Source organism: Serinus canaria, chromosome 2, assembly GCF_022539315.1.
Source record: "Serinus canaria isolate serCan28SL12 chromosome 2, serCan2020, whole genome shotgun sequence".
Lineage (NCBI taxonomy): Eukaryota > Metazoa > Chordata > Aves > Passeriformes > Fringillidae > Serinus > Serinus canaria.
The window spans coordinates 143543339-143563470 of NC_066315.1; the positions used below are offsets into that span (position 1 = coordinate 143543339).

The 20132-nt window shown below is 43.1% G+C and overlaps 2 protein-coding genes across 8 annotated transcripts in view; one reads left to right on the plus strand and one right to left on the minus strand.

Moving 5' to 3' along the window:
* Window positions 1-5253, minus strand: part of DNAAF11 (dynein axonemal assembly factor 11) — a 49652-nt gene extending 44399 nt beyond the window's left edge. Inside the window, exons 1-3 of the mRNA XM_050970855.1 lie at window positions 5088-5253; window positions 1936-1993; window positions 671-877 (exon numbers count right to left, since the gene is read on the minus strand). Coding sequence (XP_050826812.1) covers window positions 671-877; window positions 1936-1993; window positions 5088-5139 — 317 coding nt within the window. The 5' untranslated portion in view covers window positions 5140-5253. The remainder of the gene's footprint in view (window positions 1-670; window positions 878-1935; window positions 1994-5087) is intronic.
* A 12786-nt stretch (window positions 5254-18039) lies between these two features.
* PHF20L1 (PHD finger protein 20 like 1) overlaps window positions 18040-20132 on the plus strand; it is a 59716-nt gene continuing 57623 nt past the window's right edge. For 3 of the 7 annotated variants that reach the window (XM_050970849.1, XM_050970850.1, XM_050970851.1), the window contains exons 1-2: window positions 18095-18153; window positions 19146-19251. In XM_050970849.1, the coding sequence (XP_050826806.1) occupies window positions 19169-19251 (83 nt within the window). In that variant the 5' untranslated portion in view covers window positions 18095-18153; window positions 19146-19168. Of the gene's footprint in view, window positions 18154-18742; window positions 18768-19145; window positions 19252-20132 lie in introns of those variants that run through there. The other 4 variants (XM_050970847.1, XM_050970848.1, XM_050970845.1 and 1 more) reach the window with 3 other exon arrangements.

Here is a 20132-nt window from a genome sequence, read left to right on the forward strand (position 1 = left end):
ACCACAATGTGTCAGGGAATGTATTAACAGCAGGGCTGATCATGCTGTCATGATACTGGGTACTGTGGTACCAAATGATACCACAGCTACTGCTCTCTGATAGTACTGTGAGTGCTACCTGTGATTTTCACTGATGTATCTGATTTGGGGTAGTCTAAATCCACTGAATTCAAGGTTTTTTGAACTACATTTTACATGCCTTTCTAAATTGTTGTTCTTCTGAATCATGAAATGTTTTTGCTTGAGTAAGAATTCCAGGACCAGACCTTTTTATTTTTATTTATGTGTGTGTATGTGTTTTAGATAAAGATACTTATATATATATATATATATATATACACACATTTTTTTCTTAGTCCTTATCAGAGTAACACCCCATTGGCAAAATGAGCTGCAGCTCTCTCCTTTTCCTTTATTGGACACAACTTCAATTATAGCAACAACTCTGCACTAAAGAGTTTTTATGTAGTAAGATGTGACTGAAAATCAGGTCATTTCATTCACTGCGCTCTCTAAACAATTGAGATGTTCCCAATCAGAAGTAATGCTGGTCTTATGCCGAGCAAAATATAGACAGATGCAAAGACACCTCCAGATACAGCTCTAGATAAGGCCAGAGATGTGGAGGCAATCACCAACGTGGAGTAAAATCTGCACATAGTTCACTTACCGAACTAAATTCTCTTTATATGTAACACTGGTGTGGGATGGTGTCAGTGTTATGTTGCCTTCATCAGACAAAAAACTGTCTTCTGTCAAAACATAATAACCGTTAGAAAGCAGTCGAGGGCTGCGGCGGCATGTAGGAACGGAGCCTGACAGAGGGTTTGTGGAGCACTCGTAGGCAGGATCGTCATCCAAAAAGGCACAAGCATGACTGAAAAGGAGAAATGAAAGCCTCTAATTTAGAGAAGGTCTGGACAGAGCAAACCCATGATTTAATAGTAATGATTTTACATTTCAAACTGATGGGGACTGGTAATGACACAGATTTAAAATACGCAGATGTAATGATATTAGTCCATACTGGGGGTTTCAGCCAGCTGACGTGTGCATCACAGGTTCCAGAACTTCAGATTACAGGAGGGATACGTGCCAGGGGAGCATTTCCTGAAGCCAGTTTGAGCTCAGAAGTGCTTGGTGTGTTTCTGTGGCAGTGCTCTTGGCCAAGGAGCCCTGCTGGACCTACACTGGAGCCATCAGAGGTATTCCAATATTTGGCATCTCTGAGTACCTCTACATGGCAGAATCTGGGTGCCCCTGAGCCAGGCAGGATTTACTTGCTTTTTTATAAACTAGCCATACTTGGTGAAGATTTAAGAATACAAGACTTCTAATTCTCACAGATCCTAGAATGCCATGCAGCTGGAACAACATGGGATAAAGCCCACACATTGTGATAGCACATTCCATCCAGCACTGAAACACAATTGATTTTGGGATTAAATACAGCACAGAAAAATAAACTCTTTGGTGTTTAAAGTAGAAGGGAGTAATGACAGAGGTAAAAGGATCTAAAAGTTGTAGACATTGTACTTAGTTTGACTAAAATTTAATTTATGGTTATACCTTTCCCCTTAACACCTATGAGTTCCAAATTGCCATATAGTGACATCATGGAAAGAAAGGAAGACACTGGATTGATTTAGTGTCTGACCTGTGTTTCAGTAAGAGGTTTAACTACCCCATATGGTATGTCACAGAGAGATACCATAATTTCAGTGTAGGGAAAAGCAGATGGAAGAGAGATACTCCAAAACCCTGTAATTGCAAAGCCAGTGTTTCCAACCTCCACAGCAGTACTTCTGAACTTCCATTTAGGGCAGTAATTAAATAATTATCAGCACTACATTTCTCAGTGGCCCAAAAGGGCTTTTACAAAATCTATGCCAAAACAAAAAAAAAAAATTAAGCAAGTGTAACTTTCCTTAATACCTTGGAAAAATATGTCTTGAGAGGCTGTGTCTATGCTCTTCATTAAATGGTGTTGAACCTGCAGAGGCAAAGGTGAAATAAGAAGGAATTTTTATCATATTCACTGACAGGTAGCTTGTGCATACCAGAAAGATAATAAAAAAAGCTAAAAATGAAAAGAAAAGTAAGGGAAGAATTAGAGGAGACAAAACATATGAAGGAATTGGGGAAAGACTTAATGTTTATAGGAAGCTCATTTCAACCAGGAAAACACAGAATCAGAGCCAACAGAATTCAGATTTCTGTACTCTGCCCAGATAACAGACTTGAGAGAAATAATTATGGACACAAATTTTGCAGTAATTTTAAGGTGTTTTACCAGAAATCTGCTTCATGCTAAAGCTAGAACCTGAACTGGCACTAGATACAGCGTAGAATGGAAAGGCCACCATTACCACTACATTATATTTTTCAGATGAAAATTGTAGACATAGGCCAATGAGTGCAGGGATTGCTACAGTGACAAATATTTGACAGTAATATTGTGGCAAGAGACTAAGGAAATAGGATTTGTCTGGATTACCATGGCTCAAGTGTGAAAAGTGCTGCTGGATGTTCTGCACCTGACAGAATCAATCTTACAAAATATGAGCAAGGCCTATGCATGGGGAGAATTTATGTCTATTATTCCATAAAAAGATAAAAGATATGATCTTTCCCTATATTACCTTGTCTCTCCTGAATCTTTAGAGCTTCAGACTTACAACACCATTAGTAAATGCTCATTCTTCACCTCTGAGAGGAGATAGGGCTAAGGGAATTTTATATTTTTATGTTCAGTTATGAGCTGAGGCAAAGAAAAGACATGAAGGTCAGGGTTTCCACTTTGGTAATCTTGTTTAACCTCCTTGGGAGCTCAGTTGTCAGTCACAGACTGGGTGTGAAGGCTGACTCAGACTTGGGACCAGGCAAGGTGATGAAAGAAGAGAAGTAAAACTTTCAGGGTATTTTTCACAAATCAGTCCCATTACCTTGGTCCCATACATACTGCTTCTCCTACCATTTTGGAAAAAAGAAAATAAATCACTTTACCATGAACCATATCTTTTAAGTTATTTTGGCAGCTCTAATGGCTGCCAAAATAACTTAAAAAGGAGAAAATGGAAAGAATTTGGGGGAAGGTACAGAGAGCTCAAGAAGCATCAGTCACAATGCCACAGAGCTAGTTGTACAATGGGACCAGTGGTGTATTTCATAGTTTGACATGTACTAGAGCTATTTTTAACCTACAACTACCTCCTGAAATAATTTCTCTTATTTTAGGCAAAATAATGATTCTTAAATGTGTAAAAAATCTTATATTCAAAACCAAGAAATGCATTCAAACTTTAGAAGAAAATACAGGAAGGACTCAACAAGCAGTTGGTAGATCTGGATATAAACCAAAACCAGCAAAATCCTAAGTCTTATCAGTCAAAAAAGATCCCCTTCACAAGGGATTTATTTATATTAAAACTCTCACAAATGTATCCAAATTTATTTGTGCCTGGAGTTGATGCAATATGTTCCATACATCTTGAAAAAGACTGTTTCATACACCCTAGGATAACAGGGAATATAGATTATCTGTAAAAGAGTTTAAAAAGAAATGGAAGCATGTTTTATTTTGTCTTGTTTGAAAATCAGGATGTGTAAGATAGTATCAGCAATATCCATCACAATATTAGTTATAATGTATTCTCACTTAGGCAAAAGTAACTGTTTCTAGGGCAAATTTGTTTGAAGAGGATATATAGAAGTATATGTCAGGATCAGTTATATCTATCACAACTCTTTAATAATCTGAGAGTGAAACTTTCCAGCAACTGAAACCCACAGCACAGCTGTATTGCACACAATTCTTTCAGTTATGAAAATAAAAAATAGCAACGTCTTAAAAATAATAACTTCTAGGAGTGGCAGCTTTTCTATGGGGTGGGGCTTTCACAAACTAGAAAGTGTTGACACATGCTGATCACAGTGGCAGAACAAACCACAGTCCTTCTGTTCCTCATTTGAATTCTCTCATAACTGTGCAAGGTATGTCTCTGCAGGATGTTTGTTTGCCACCCTCCAGAGAAATAAAATTTAAGATAAAATAGAGTATATTCATCTATTTCTAAAGGAAAGTCAACAATATACATATGCAGATATACTACTGGGGAGGCAAGGCATTTCCCTCTTTTCAAGAACAGTTAATAAGCAGCTGTAACTTGCTTTTAAACTATTTTAAGCAACGATAATATCAAGCTTCTGTGAACAGTCATGGAACAGACAGTCCAACAGATTTTTTGCTGCCCGTGATCAAGAAAATTTTCGGCTCATGCATAATGAAGAGAGTTCTTGAAAATAATTCAATCAATGATGGAGAAAACATGGAAACATTATGTTGTAGACAATGCTGCACAGTGTTCTGCTTTCATTTAATATTCAGTCCTATTTCTGTTCTATTAATAGCGTGAGAAGCTGTAGTAATGACATAACAAAACAAAGCTTCTCAACCACCACTGTACAATGGAGCAGTGGTACTGTGTCTGTACTCCACGAAATAAGCCATCAACTCAACACAGCACGCCTAAACTATGGCACGAGAAAAAGCCAACAGCTCTATGAAATCTCACTTAAAAGCGAATCTGAGGTGAATGTGGCAACATTTTATGTCAAGAATCCAAATAAAAATTTAAGGCAACAACCCCCCTTGGATTTCAAAACACACAAAAGTTCATGTTGTAATATAAACAAAAAGTCATTGTGCAAACCAGTCCGTTTTAACTACCTTTCCCTCCAAAAATCAAATTAGTGTTTAAGCCAATGATGCCTTCAGCGTACAATCTAAATATTTACATTAGTACCTACCACAATATAGTGCTAACTATTCAAATAGCTGAAACCCAGGCAATCAGTTTTATTCTATTTTATCTACCAAACACAAGTGTCTACAAAGAGTTTTATTTGTTCACAAATATCAGTTGTTTTTGAAGAGCAGCTTTGTCTTTTCTCCCTGCAGGTAATGGTAGCAACATTCACAAAACCGCGAAACTTCCTGAAGAGCAGCACAGAAATTAATCCAAAGCTTAGCTATTCCTCAGCTGGCAAATATATTAAGAGATAAGTAAGTCTAAAATTCTTCAAACCTGGAAAATCCATTTCACAATTAACACATGCGTGCAAAAAATTTCTCTTCATCAGCCGGAGAGCCCGTGGGGCGGCTGGTGGAGGCTGTTCCTTGAGCAGCTTCCTGGGAGAGCTCAGCCCTGACTCTTCGCAAGGGCAGGTCTAGCAAGTCCCCTGTTTCCTTTTGAAAACAGCCCGTGCAATCAGCGGCACAGAGCCCGAGTGAGGTCACGTTTCCTGTAAAGTAGCCTCACATCAGAGGCATTCATTCTAAAGAGCAAACCGAAGATAAAGATTAGCCATGAACGCTCCTGCCGGCTGTTGCAGAAGAGAAGAAGCACTACAAATAACGTCTCGCCCCAATGATCGTACAAAGAACAAAGACAGAACATTTTCTCATCAGTGACACAGAGTTTTGTTTCAGATTTGCTTTTCCATCTCGCACAGAAAACTTTCAAGTTGTGTATAGAATCATTCCATTTGTTGAAATACTTGTGAGCCTGGCAGGCTTTGATGTAAGAAAATGATCCAGTTACCAAAAAAAAAATTCATGCATTTTGCAAAAGAACTATTGTACAGAAGATACATTTGGTCAGACTTCTGAGCTGTGTTTCACAGCTGAAAACACTACTGCAAATATATGCCATGCAATGTTAATCTAAATTCCAAAGAAAGAAGAAAGGAATAAAGCTATTTGTAAACATAGTCATTGTCGCATGCTAAATGTTTCATACTCTGTAAGGTATCCATTCATCATATCTTAAAGTATAAAAAATAAAGTCAAATCCACACAAGAGAAATGGAGCCTGAATAAGATATCCTGGCAACCAAAGGACTTGGCTACAGAACTATTACATACTAAAGTAATATAAATCAGCTGCTTGACACTGAATTGTATAGCCTTAGGGGGTAACACTTCATCTCCAAATAGATAAAATGATCTAGTAGTTTTCTTTCCTGATGTCTGTATGTATCACTGACAAAAAAATGAAACCATAAATCTAGTAAAATATGATTTATCTTATGATAGTTTGTGGGGTTTTTTCCCCTTGGAGAAGGAAAAATAGTTCCACTGATAAAAAGAATGTAAAAAGCTCACATTCCAGAAAAGGAAACAAAAATAGGAATTAGGCAATTAGGATGTTGCAAAAGATCTTCTGTTTGCGAGTTAAACTAAAATGAACAGTTTATGATCCTTTTGTTTAAACATGAAAATAGGGACATAGTCCATCTTCACATCAGTTCTTTTAATTTAGTGGAGTTATGTCAATGAGGAAATTTAGTCCAGCACTATTTCCATGGATGCATGGGCTTCATCACAGCAGCATTTCCCTGGCCACCCTGCCTCTCTACAGGCAATGAATATAAATTCCCAATGATCTTTAAAACTAGGTCACTTACAGAAGAATTTCTGTACACACAGGAATTTACTCCTTGGGCATATTTTTGGTCTCTCTTCTTATTATTCTCAACAGGAAGAAGTTAATTCCAAGCTTGAACTGCTTTTCTGAAGGACATTGGCATTTCATGTTTGTCTATATATTGTGTCTATATCATCATATTCAGGCTTGGAGGTGTTTTCTTTTTTAATCACTGCTATTTGTATCTGAAACTCACTGTTCCACAAGCTTTTGATGCATAAATTTAATGCATTGGTGAATATTTTATAGGTGAGTGCTCGACTATAGTTAATACATGCACAAACAAGGGTTTATATACAGCTTTTTTTTTCTTCACCCTGTAGCTTCTCAAATTTCCCACTCCACCAACACACCCTATCTCAACAATAACCAGGTTTCAAATTTTACAATGAGCACACAACAAGCTTACTTGCAGTAGTTTTATGCCTGTGGCATACATTACCATTCAACCCACAAAAGGAAGGAAGTTAGAAATTACAATACTAAATACCACACATCTTTGTACACTTCTCCCAGGCTCACTCTGCTTTTGATGCAACAGATAGTGCAGAGTCTGACAGTCCAAGAGAAGTGGGGCTGGGGCAGCTCCATGCCTGGGGTCCCACCAGCATTGAGCCAGTACCCCTGGGAGGGACACACACAGAGTGCATTTATAACCACGTTACACACACAGCTGGCAACACAGGCAACAGGCACAGAGAGAGCACTGCCACAGCACCAAGAGCCTCATCCTTCTCACCCCTCTGGCTGAACAGTGCAGGGGTCCTCTAGTGAGGATACACACATCTCTACATGCCCCTCCAGCAGCTGGGCTCAGGAAATCTGCCCAACAGCTGCCCTTGGATCCCAGTCTCACCAGTTGCATGTACCCGGACATTTGAGCTCTCAGCCCACTGCCCAATTGGTGGTGCAGACCATCACACACACAGGTACAGCTGGCTGGGATTGCCCAGGTCCTCAGCAACCCACAGAGAGACACCCCAGCCCACGGGTGTCCCATGCCCCAGGCAGCAGCTCCTCCCAGTCCCGAGGTGCTCTGGTGTTAACTCATCTGGGTGGGTTCCATGCCTGGCCACAAGGGCTGAGACTCCTCTGGGACAGTCCTGGGAAAGGCCCAGCAGACAAAGTGTCTCTTCCTCTGAAATCTTAATTCAGGTTCCCACCTGCCTTTGTGCTCCCAGGCTCCTCTGGCTGATCAGAAAGGCTTTTGATGGGCTGATGGCTCCTGGAATGGGAACAGCTGGGTGCAGAGAATTCTTTGGGCTCCTTCCCCCACTGCTGTGCTTCCACTCCCCCTCTTCTGTGCTCCTCTGTGGGTGTGCAGATGAGCTTTTAGCACATACTGCACCATAACTTGGCCATCTCAATGGCCCACTGCAACTCAATGCAGAGTACTGTTATGCTAAACACTCAATTTTCAGGAAGGGTATTTTCTGGTAGAGTGAATTGAGTGGCCATGGTGGAGAGAGTGGAGTGCTTATTGATTGAATGTAATTGAGAGTAATGTGATGCTTCTGTAACTCTCTTTGAACATCCTGGAAACCTGACAACCTTTAATTGTCCACCAGCTTCAGTAACCATCAAATCAGGCCATTTTTTCCTATATCACAGGTCTGTGTCAATAATGTTTATATAGTACTCAAAAGTAAAAAAAAAAAAAATTCTTCGATATCTGAAAATTAATTGAAAAAAATTTTAAAATCCAGCAGGGGAAAGGCTGGTCATGAGAATCTCTTCATTTTGACCCAGCCTCACTGGTCAAAATGAAGGTCTTGCTGCAGGGCAAACTAAGACCCATTTTCATTTACCTTTGTGAATGATAACATTTTAAGCTAAGTATATTCCTTTATGCAGCAGAAACAGTTAGCAGTATTTGAGGGACTCTAGTAATTAAGAAAAAAAAATCTCACAAAACTAGACATTTTATTTCAATTTTAATAAAAGGCTAATCCTGCATTTAGTTAGAATTTCAGTGCAGGTTATAGAATTGTCACATCATATATGATTTTAATAACCTTATCAGGTCAGCTGTATGAACAAAGATTAATTAGCCTGAACAAAGATTAATTTGCCTTGAAGTGGAACAAATCAATTTTTAATGGATTTGTTATCAGATGGAAATCCCATCACACTCTATAAGGACTTTCTGAATTTCAGGATTGATTTTTTACCCCCAAATCCATTATTTTAGCTTAATTGTTCTGCAAAACAGGCAAAAAAGGGCATTTCTTGTTTGCATGGTGGAGTACAATGAATAGACCTGTAAAATTTGGACTTAGCTCTGAGCTTGCTGATACATCCACACTACTTAGAACTCAAGAGCTTACATCCAATAATGCTACATCAGCTACCTCTATATTATACCACAGACACAGTCAAGATAGACAAAAAATGTCAAAAAGGATCTAAACCAAGTAAGCCTGTGAAGTACAATGACATCTCTCTGTACAAAGCCATGACCAGGCTGTGTCGTATCTCCTTGCTTCTTGATTATATGGTACCATGGAGAAATTTCCTCGGTATCAGAACCTGATGTAGACAAGGGAAAATGTCACATCATGATACGAGAGCAGTGTAAAAATAGGCATGGGAAAAATACAAGAAATGCTTCCATTAGAATCTGTAACTTCCCCACCCTGCTTCTGAAAATACTGCTTTAAAACCTGTTCTGTCAGAGAAAGAAAACAAAAGGAAGACGTTCAAATCCATCAGCCAAAGCAGAATTTAGTCAAGGTCTCTAATAGAACTCAGGTGAGTCCTTATTTGAGTTCTTCATAAATTTCCTCACAAGAAGATCTGACTGTTACTGAAGAAGGTAGGAACACACAAAAAAAAAAAAAAAAAACAAACGCACAGATCTATACTAAAAGCTTTCTGACTCAATTCTATAAAGGATGTCAAAAGTTTATGAGTCAGCACACTGCAGTGTCTGCTGTGGCTACAAGCAGCCAGGGCAGAGTCAGCTGTTGGCCAGTTGTGCTCCAGCAGCATCTGATTTGCAGAGAATAGAAATATTAATGCACTGATCACTGGTCTGAGCAGAGAATGAGTGGGAACAGGTTTGAGGTGATGTATGAGTGGTGTACACCCATGGTTCCTAAGCTCACAGGCCATCACACTTCCAGCACACATCTACATTTTAGGACACACAGACTGAGAGGGAAAGGACGAGGGGGGGGTAGGACAGCATGGGGACAATGCTGACTCTCAGCTCTAAATGTTAAAACCCATCACTATGTGACCAACCCAGGAATAATCCATAAGACATGGAGAAGACTCAATTGCCCATACTCCTGTCTCCCATGTCACTGTAGTTAGTGCTGGACACACCACCTGCATAGCAGCACCTGGGTGCTTAAAAGCTCAACAGGCTACATAGGTACACACAGCTTTAGGGACCTTCTCAGTGCTCTAACTAGACACATAAAATCTCCTCTTTGGTTGGGGGTTTTCTTGTGACATTCTGAGTCCCAAAATAAAAATTAATAGTCCTCTGGAGGTGGCCAGGCACTGCTGCCCACTGTACCTGGAACCTGGGTGGTTTTTGTGACAGCCCTGATGTGATCTACTTGGAACAGAGGTTCCATGTAGAACAGTACATTTTACAACAGTACATTGTACTGATGTACAGTGAAGACTTTTAGCCAACAAATGATTGTAAAGAATCATAACATGCTTTATATATACTGAAAATCTGTAGCTGACAGATGTTCGTCTCACTGGTTTCTGAGTCAACAGTAAGTGGCAAAATACTGATAATTCTGGTATCATGCTAATTTCTATAATAAATCCTACTGAGTGAGGCATAAATGAAGACTAGTAACAACTGAAGTGATACTCTAATAATGTTCTTAAAAATGCTTGTCTTTACACAGCAACCTTATCAGTTGTCTCTCTGTAGTCTGACATTGACTGAGCCCCTTTCTGCCTGTATACCAGTATTTAAAGAAAGTCTGTATTTTTGAGGCTTATACTGAGTGTCCACAGGCCTTTCTGGTATTGTTTGCAATTTTTCCAGCCTTGCCCATGCCCAACTCACATTTCCAGCTAGATCCAAAGTGATGTCCTGGACTACTTCAATGGCTAGGGAGAGGCAACAGCAGAGGCAGACTCAATATCCAGTGGAAAACCACCCAGACAGAGGCAGAGTGGTTTTACAGCCTGGATATTACCCAGCATTGCATAAAGATCAAGGATTTGAATGTGGTCTACAAGGCAATTAAGGACAGAGAGCAGAACTCTGATAGCCTTCCAGGAACCTGCCCATGTGACACCAGCACAGACCCAATGGCCAAGTACCAAGAAACAAGTGACTCCTCGTGCTCCTGTGAACAAATGCATTACAGGCATTTTACAGACAGGGCTGGGCACAAAGGGCTAATCTCACAATCAACAACCATCCTTCAACCCCTGAGGACACCCCAGTTTACATGGGACCACAGAGGAGACATATATCACACTAGTTTTACAAAGTGATTGGTATTGCCTGCTGACAGAAGTGATGTGTATTTTTCATTCTCACTCCACCAGGTTGGACATGTAATTTTTGGAATTCTGTTTTCCTTCAGCACAAGTTGCAAATTCTGCCCAGCCAGAGGTCAGCTCTTAGAAATGCAGACCATGAAAATCTTCCCACTGGGATATGTTTGTTAATCAAGTGCTCTGTTGATCCACCAGAAAGTGTATACTGCATTTCAGTCTCATATCGAAATAATCTAAGAAATCAGTGCATAGAGCAGGTATTATTACTACAGCTGTTGTTCAACACTGCTCTCATCAAGGCTTTAAAGGAAAATTCAGTAACATATTTACTGATGTATTCCAATCTACAGATTCTCCTCTAAAACCAAAACACTATCCAAGACATATGGCTGCAATATGAAAGGCAGAAGTAAGTGACACATTGCACAGCACTATTTATGAGGCAAAAGCACAATTACATCTCAAGAGGTCTAACATTCACTGCAAAACAATATTCATAGTGTGGTGAATGTTTCTTGTGCCCCCAATAAATATCAAATGATACACAGAAAGTGGTTTTGTGAGGCTGTAACATGACACAGCAGAGCTGCCTGCAATCCAAAACAGGGAGCTGCTCCCTCCCAGCCATGCAGAGCATCAGGAGGTACCACTCTAGTGAGCAGCAACTTCTGCCTCAAGGCTTTCCTTTAACCCCATCAAATGCCGGTGTTTGCTCTTTCTCCTCTTTCTTTGCGTGGATTTGGGACCTTTTCACTAATGTCAGAACTACCTACTAAATGCAAATTTCATTACCCACCTGGATTTACCAGGTCTCACTCCTTAGCACTCTCACCTTACTGTACTTCACCTTAAAATACTGCAGTATTTTAATCCAGTAGGGAATCTTACTTCTGCTTTACAGCTTCATGCCACCTCTCCAGCAATGCAGTGAAACACAGCACCTGTGGGCAAACAGGCAGTTCTCTGAGAGAAACCACTGAGAGAATTAAAGGCACTCTGCAAAGAAACAGTGAGCAATTCAGTAAAAATGTCCAGTTTCTCTGTCTTTCAAAACTAGAAAAAGATGGGGTTGACGTCCCAAACCTACAGGGTTACTATTTTGTATGGTGTCCATGGCAATGGCTGTTAGTAACTTTCTTTTTTCATACAAGGCCAGATGCTTCAAAACTCATTCACTTTAGGGTATTTCCCAGCATCTGGAAAATTTAGGGCTTTAAAAGGCAAAGAGAAGTGTTTGGTGAGATAATGGAAATCTTCACAGAAGGAGGGAGGAATTTCTGGAGAGGAAGGAGTTTCTGGGATGAAAGAAGAAGGGCAGAGAAACTGAAGAGAAGGCCATAACAGCTTGATGTCAGATATGGAGCCAAAACAGACCATGGAAGTGGCAAGAGAAGGACAGATGATGACAGAACAGAGCCAGGCCACATGCAAGCTGCCTGTGCAGATGGATAGAGCAGGGCAGAGGTGCTGCTGCACATTTGTCAGACTGAGGCTTGCAGACACCATTTGAATACAAGCACCAGCAGTAATTTTAAATATACCTCTCTATTATAATAAGGGTAAAAACAACAATGAATTTTTATTCTATTGACTGTCACCTCACAATTGCAATATCTGACACTTAAAGAAGTTATTTTATGACCTAACCCAATCGCCCACAAGAAAAAACAAGTGGCAAAATAAACAAACTGATGTCTGGGTTTCTCACCATAATATCTTTTTTTCCCCAGGTGTTTGATCATTCTCCTAGACCTTTCCTGAACCCTTCCCATTTTTGGATGGGTTTTCTGAACAGTCAGTTATTTTAATAACAACGTACTGGTGCCAAGTGCAGCAATAATGTCACCTCTCTACTCCTACTCTGTGTTTCCATGTGCATGTGCTTTGCAAAGACTGCATTAGTCTTTTCAGCATCAACAGCACATCATGAGCTCATGCTCAGCTGATTATGAAATCTTCTCTCCAAGTCTCAGTGAGTCACTGACTGGCAATATAAAATCTCCCACCCAGTTTGATTTCCAATTTATGGCCTGTATAATCATGACGAAGCTGAAGACATACTTCGTGACAAGATTGAACACCAAATTGTGTGAGGAGCAGAAATAGTGAAATCTCTTTTCCTGCATCTCTGTCTTGTCATGCTCTGGTGTCTGAAGGAAAATAGTCACTGAGTCTTTCCATCGTGGAGAGGTTGACTCAGTGACCCTCCCCTGTCCAGTTGAGCATTTTAACAGAAAAGCTGGAATAATGTGATGTGTCTCTTTCTGTGTCAAGCTTGAAGTAAGATAGAAGTTTTAGGAGTAAGTGAAGAAAGGGAAAATGGAAGGCAGACAGGCTATGCAGCCATGTAGGTCTTGTTTTTCTAGAAGACAAAACTAAATATCACATATGGTTTTGTGCTAAAAGAATATAAAAATGTCTTTACCTAAATTGCTCCTTGCTGGCTTTATGGTGGAATAGTGCAGCTGAAATGGCATCCTGGGCCATGGGCAGAGCTAGGGAGGCACTGGCATAGGCAAGTCAGGGCCAGCAGGGGCTGTGGGTGCCTGTAGGCTACAGCAGGGCAGGGATGGGTATACATGGAATGGCAGCAAAGAAATGGAGACAGTGACTGGGGCTCCTTATTCTCCTAAATGTTTTGATAATAGTGCAAGGAAATGCTGCCCTGTGCTGCTGGACTTTTGCTGTTCTGAAGGCAGTGTGGTAGGAGTCACACATGGCACCCTGCATCAAGTGTCCCTTCCTCCAAGACTTTAATTTGGTTCCCACCTGCCATTTGTCACTGTGCTCCTCTGAGCTTGAGGAAATGGGCCTTTGATGGGCTGATTGCTCCTGGGAGCTGCCAGGGCTGGGGATTATATGGGCTTGTCCTCCTGTGCTCTTCTGTGTTCACAGATCTGCTTTTAGTCCATACTAATCAATACAAGGGGCTTGCTGTACCTCTGCCATCTCCTGCCAGCTCTGCCTCCATCTCCACAGCCTCAGCAGCAAAGAAATGGGGTGCCACACACTGATCTGAGCCCATCCCATGCCATGGCATAACTCAGACTTCAGCAGTGAAGAGCATGATTCAGTGACTCCCATGTACCCAGCTCCATCCTCACGGCCTTTTATCTTCCCTCATTCCTTCTCCTTGGACAGAAGCACCTCCACTTTTCTAACTATCCTGATGCTGCACATTCTTTGCCACTCAAAGAGAGCTCATTCCTTACACAACAACCTTCACTATCCTGTGGCAAACCCTCTAAACCAAAGATTGCATGAAAACTACACCATGAGTAGTAAGAGCTGGAAAATTCAATTAAATGCAATGGCAACTCTTTTACTAAAAATAAGGAAAAAACTCCCTTCCGTGCCATGCCGGCCATGCCCGACGTACCTTCCTCCCTTCCCTTCCGGCCCTTACCGTCCCGTCCCGCCAGTGCACATGCCCGGCCCTGCCTTCCCTTCCGTTCCATGCCTCCCTCAATGTCCCTTCCAGTCCCTTCCCTTCCCTTCCCGGCCGTGCCCGGCCATTCCCTTCCCTTCCCTTCCCTTCCCTTCCCTTCCCTTCCCTTCCCTTCCCTTCCTTCCCTTCCTTCCCTTCCCTTCCCTTCCCTTCCCTTCCCTTCCCTTCCCTCTTTGTGTTCTTATTTTGTTTCCTTTGTTTTTCTTCAAGCCTCCTTCTTCCTTCAGTCTCTTCTGTTTGCCACCAACTTCCAGAAAATGGTAACAAGGGAAAATCTAAGGAGGAAAAAAAATATGATAGCAAATACTCTAAAATATCCTACTGAACATTATGTCTATAAAGACTCCTCAAGTGGGAGGCAGCCTCCTGGGGACTAAATGAAGCAGATGGATTGACCTTGAACAGCAGCCAAACACCCACACAGCCACTCGCTCACTCCCCCAGCAGTGGCATAGGGAAGAGAATGGGAAGAACAAAAGTGAGAATCATAGAATCATTAAGGTTGGAAAAGAACTCTAAGACAATTGAGTCCAACCATTAACCCTGCACCATTGTGTTCACCACTAACCCATGCCTCCCACTCCCACATCCATGTTTGTTTTTGAACACTGTGAGGAATGGTGACTCCACCACTTCCTTGTGCAGCCTTTTCCATTGCCTGATCACTCTTTCTGTAAAGAATTTTTTCCTAATATCCAATCTAAACATCCCCTGGCACACCTTGAGGCCTTTTCCAAGTCCTGTCACTTGTTGCCTGCGGAAAAGACCAATCCCACCTGGCTACAGCCTCCTTTCAGGGAGTTGTAAAGAGTGATAAGGTCCTCCTTGAGCCTCCTTTTCTCCAGGCTGAACACCCCCAGCTCTCTCAGTTGCTCCTCATCAGACCTGTCCTCCAGCCCCTTCTCCAGCTCTGCGGCCACTCTCTGGACACATTCCAGCAGCTCAATGTCTTTCTTGCAGTGAGGGGCTCAAAACTGAGCATAGGATTCAAGATACAGCCTCACCAGTGCTGAGTACTGAGGGACAATCTCATTCCCTAGTCCTGCTGGCCACATTATTTCTGATACAAGCCAGGATGCCATTGTTCTCCTTGGTACACTGCTGGCTTGTTCAGTTGCTGTCAACCAGCACCCCCAGAAATGTTTGCAGATCTGGATGAGGACAGTTTAATCAATGAAGGAAAGCAAAAACCCCTAAACTAAACAACCTAACTCAAAACAAACCCCAAGCAATTCAAAGGCAAGGAGGATGCAGCACTTCCTACCAGCAGACCTATATCCCTCTATCTCCCAGCAATGGTCACCCTGGAAGAAAATGTCCCAACAGTCTTCTTCTTCTGCCCCAGATTTTCTTGTGGAGGTCAATGTTTTATGGCATGGGATATCCCTTTGGCCAGTTTGGGTCAACTGTCCCTCCCAGTCTCTTGCCCACCCCCTGCCTGCTTCCTGGGAAGATGAGTGGGGGGAAAAAAGTGAGCCCTGACACTGTGGAAGTGTTATTCAGCAGCACCCACCACACTGGTGTGTTATCAACATCACCATCAGTCATGATCCCCCTCCTTGTCCAGTGATATACGCACAGATGTCATTCCCTTAGTCTGTGGAACATCCCCCAAACATCCATACAAGTGCAATCAATTACTTTGGTCCATGACTTGTGCTCTGCCCAGCAGCTTTCCACATCAGATGGTTTTGCACAACACAACAGGAAACATTGGTAAACAGAGCATATTGCCTTTCACTTTCTGCTGTTTATTATACTTTTGGGCCTGAGCCACCTCCTCTGATGATGCTCTGGCTCAATGATGACCTCTTTCAGCATTCTGGGGCACTGGGAGTTCCTCATCTGAGTCCACTTTGTGCTCAATGCTACCCCCTTATTCCATGTACCTTCAGTTGCATTATGTGTAGAGGTGCCCATCCCTATGAACATCTGGTACACCTCAGACCCTTTATATCCTCAGCTCCAGAATCCCAGATGTCAACCTTGGGTCTTTTGAGGTTTTCTGCCAGAGGCTCCAGGTAAGCACAGAGCAGGTTTCTCATAGCTGGTACTCTCTGGACAGGTCCAAGGGCTACCATACAAACTGTCCTGTCTGTCCTGCTGCTGTTTAGTGACCTTGTCTGGACACCAGGTGCCCACCAAAGCCACTCTGTCACTGGCCTCCCCAAATGGACAGGGGAGAGTCAATATAACAAAAGGCTTCTAGAGCAAGAGGAGAGGTCAGTCCTAAGGATCACTCCTGAGATGACTCACCAGTTACCATCCGAGGCAAAACATTGTCACTGATAGCCTGAGCATTGGCCAGGGGTGGCTCTGTCTTAGACTCAGTTGGCTTTAGCTCTGCTGGACATGGGGGAAGCTTCTGGCAGCTTTACACAGAAGCACCCTACTACCAAAGTCTTGCTACAATACACTCAAAAAAGTTCTTAAAGGTCACTTAATGGAAAGGACTCACAAGCTGACTGGGATCCAGAATGTGCAGTTTCCAGAAATACACTATGCCTTTTTATTAATTGGTGGAAACTTGACATTTACTTTACTGATCACATCCATGGGGATGTGATGATGCTGATCTTGCCATTACAAGCTTGGGAACATCTGTCCTGGAGAAGAATAGAAGGAAAGACTCCATGAGATTGTTCCCTGAGCACTGGGATGGCAGCAATGCAGGGGCCAAATGTCAGACTTGGCTCATGGTCATTGTCTTTATCATAGGTCTCTCAGGCACAGCAGAACACAGTGATAAGCAGCACAGCAGTCACCACAACACTGGGTGTCACAGGGACAGAAGTGGGCTGTTCACCAGCTGCAAGGACCCATCCAGCTCTCAGCAGCATGGGGGGAGGCTGGAATGAATAACAGCAAGAAAATCTGTGGGTCTGATGAAGCTGGTTTTATGGGTAAACAACAGAGGCAAAGACAGGCCACTGTGAAACTGCTGCTTGGCTGGGGCTGTCCTGTGGCCATCAGCCACAGGCTGTGGCACCTCCAGAACCATCTCAGTGACTGCCCTGTGTCTTTTTATCCCTGTCACAGAATTACAGAACCCAGAGTGACAGAACTGGTCAGACCGGAAGGGACAGCAGTAGGTCATTTGGTCTAACCCTCTTGCTTAAGCAGGTTCATTCTAGAACACATTGCACAGGATTGTGTCTACTTGAATTAGTGGAGAGACTCCACACCTCTTTAGGCAATGTTTCACTGTAGGGTCACTGCACACCCAAGTTCTTCCTATTCAGCTGAAACTCCCTGTGCATTCTGCCCGCTCCCTCTTGTACTCGGCACCACCGAGCAGAGCCTGATCCATCCTCTTGACCCCTCCCTTTGACACTCCTGGACGAGGTCCCCTTTCAGCCGCCTCTTCTAGGGCTGAGCAGCCTCAACTCCCTCAGCCTTTGCCGAGACAAGAAATGCTCCAGTGCCTGGATTAAACACCTTCCTTTCCCTCCGCTGGACAGCACCCTCCGCTCCCCGCTGTTTCTGTGGTGGGGGCCGGCGGTGCGAGGCTGTATCGGTGCGAGGCAGTGGCAGTGTCCCAGCGCCACCGTCCCAGGCCGGGACCGCCGCTCTTTGTCTCGCTCGTCCCCCGCCCCTGCGCAGTCACGTGCCGGGGGCGGGGCGCGTCGCGCGGCGGTGACGCGAGCGGGGCGCGGGCAGGATGGGGCGGTGAGGGGCGGCCGTGCCGGACAGCCCGCGGCAGCCGCGCCGGGCCCCGAGCGAGCCGAGCGGGCGGTAAGGGCTGGCACCGCGGGGGTAGCGAGGAGGGAATGCCGAGGGAGCGCGGGCGGCGGGGCTCCGGCGCCCCCCGCACGCTGACCGGGCCTGGCGGGGCGGTGCCCGCGGCTCTGCTCCCTCCGGGCCCCGCCCGCGGCCGGGGGTCCGGCGGGGCCTCCCCGGCTGTGCCGAGCGCTGCGGCCCCGCCGGGCCGCGGCCCTCCCGCTCCCGGGCCGGCTGCGCTGCGCCCTTCGCCTCTCCGTGCTGGCGGCGCTTGCAGGGGAGCCCCGCTGGAGAACGGGGGGCCGGGTGTCGCTCCCCCCGCACTGCGGGGCTGGGAGGCTCCGACCCCGCATCCCGGCACTCCCTCTCGGCAAGTGGGCTTGGGGTGGTGCAGGGAGCACCGCAGAAAGATAGCGACAGTAGTTGCACAGAGAGGTTTTAGGGTTTTTTTCTTTTTGGTAGTGACTGAGCTGCAAAATAAAATTAGACGCCAGTTGTGACTGAAACTCAGTGCTATGAATGCCACTATAAGTGCATAGAAATACTCAAGATGGGGTTTTGTTTATTTTTTGTTTGTGCTAATTTAATCTTACTTGTCCTTTAGGCAATGTTTATCTGTTCTTGGTAAGGTAAGTTTTTCTTGGTTTGCCTTTTCTTCTCCCGAGGAGAGTACACATGTTAGCTATAGGTAAATTAAAGTTTTGCTTAAAAATTATGTGAAGGTATTACAGTCTAGTACAGTTCCAGAGATGAGCACTAGGGTTCTTATTATTTTTTGACTTATGACAGATATTTTTGAAGGGAAAGAAATCTGAATAAAAGTATGTATTAAGGTTTTTTATGCCTTTTTTTTTTGGGCCCTGACTGTATTTCTGTAATTTAAGCAGTTAATACAAAGTCAGGATCAAAATTTTGCATCTTTTCACCCTCTTTAATATATTTGCTGTCAATGACACATTTTAAACGACATAATGTGTTTTAATACAACTTTTTTCCTTCCTTCTAAGGTGGTGAAAAAGACAATATCAAGATGAGTAAAAAGCCTCCAAATCGTCCTGGAATCACATTTGAGATTGGTGCTCGTTTGGAGGCACTGGATTATTTGCAAAAATGGTATGGAAGACACTGGGTAATGTTTGCTGAGAGCATAATTACTTTGTGCAGTTTGTGTGCTTTGATAATTGATTATTAAAAACAGTGCATCTATTAATTGACAATTTCCACACGTGAATTTTATGAATTTCCACCTAAGTCTGTTAAAAGTGTTAGCTTTTAGGAAAATATTCTCACTTCAGAAATTGAGCTAAACTTTCCTATGGGTTTGTGTTTAATTGCTCTTGGTGGCTTGTGCAGCTATAGGAAGCAAAGAGCCTTTCTGGAGTATTGTGGAATTCAGTGTCATGGCCGAGGTGATCAGTGTGTCAGTGAGGCAAACTTCATGATCAAAGACTTCTTTTGTCTTCATTTAAAGGCATGCAAGGGGAGTTGTTTTGTGTTCAGTTGTCACACTTGACAGGTTCACAAAACTGATTCTAAAAAAAAAAAACCTCAAACCCACATCCTGAATTGGAGTTCATGGGATAGGCAGATACAGTTGTGTTTTTATTAAACAGCTGGAGGAATTAAGTGCTTAAAACTGTGACTCTGCAACCACCCAGGCGTATTGTGAACTCAGAGACTATAAAATGGAAATTGTGGGCACAAGGACTGTGCTGCACAGCATGTGTATTGTGAATGGAGCTATTCTGATGAAAAAATTGTTAGTAAAAATTTTATTAAAGCAAGTGAGCTAATGTGTTGATGTGTGCTGGCCATGCTAGTTGGGTCTGAAAAATCCCTGGTTTTGTTAAAGTAGGCGACAGAAGTAATTGGTGCTTCTACTTAGATGTTTTTTCTTAGCTGCTCTCTGATTTAATAGGGCTGGGAAATGTAGAGGTGTGTAGCTGCTTTTCTGTTGCATTCCTGGAAAGCGCAGCATGTTCCTGTGAATATCT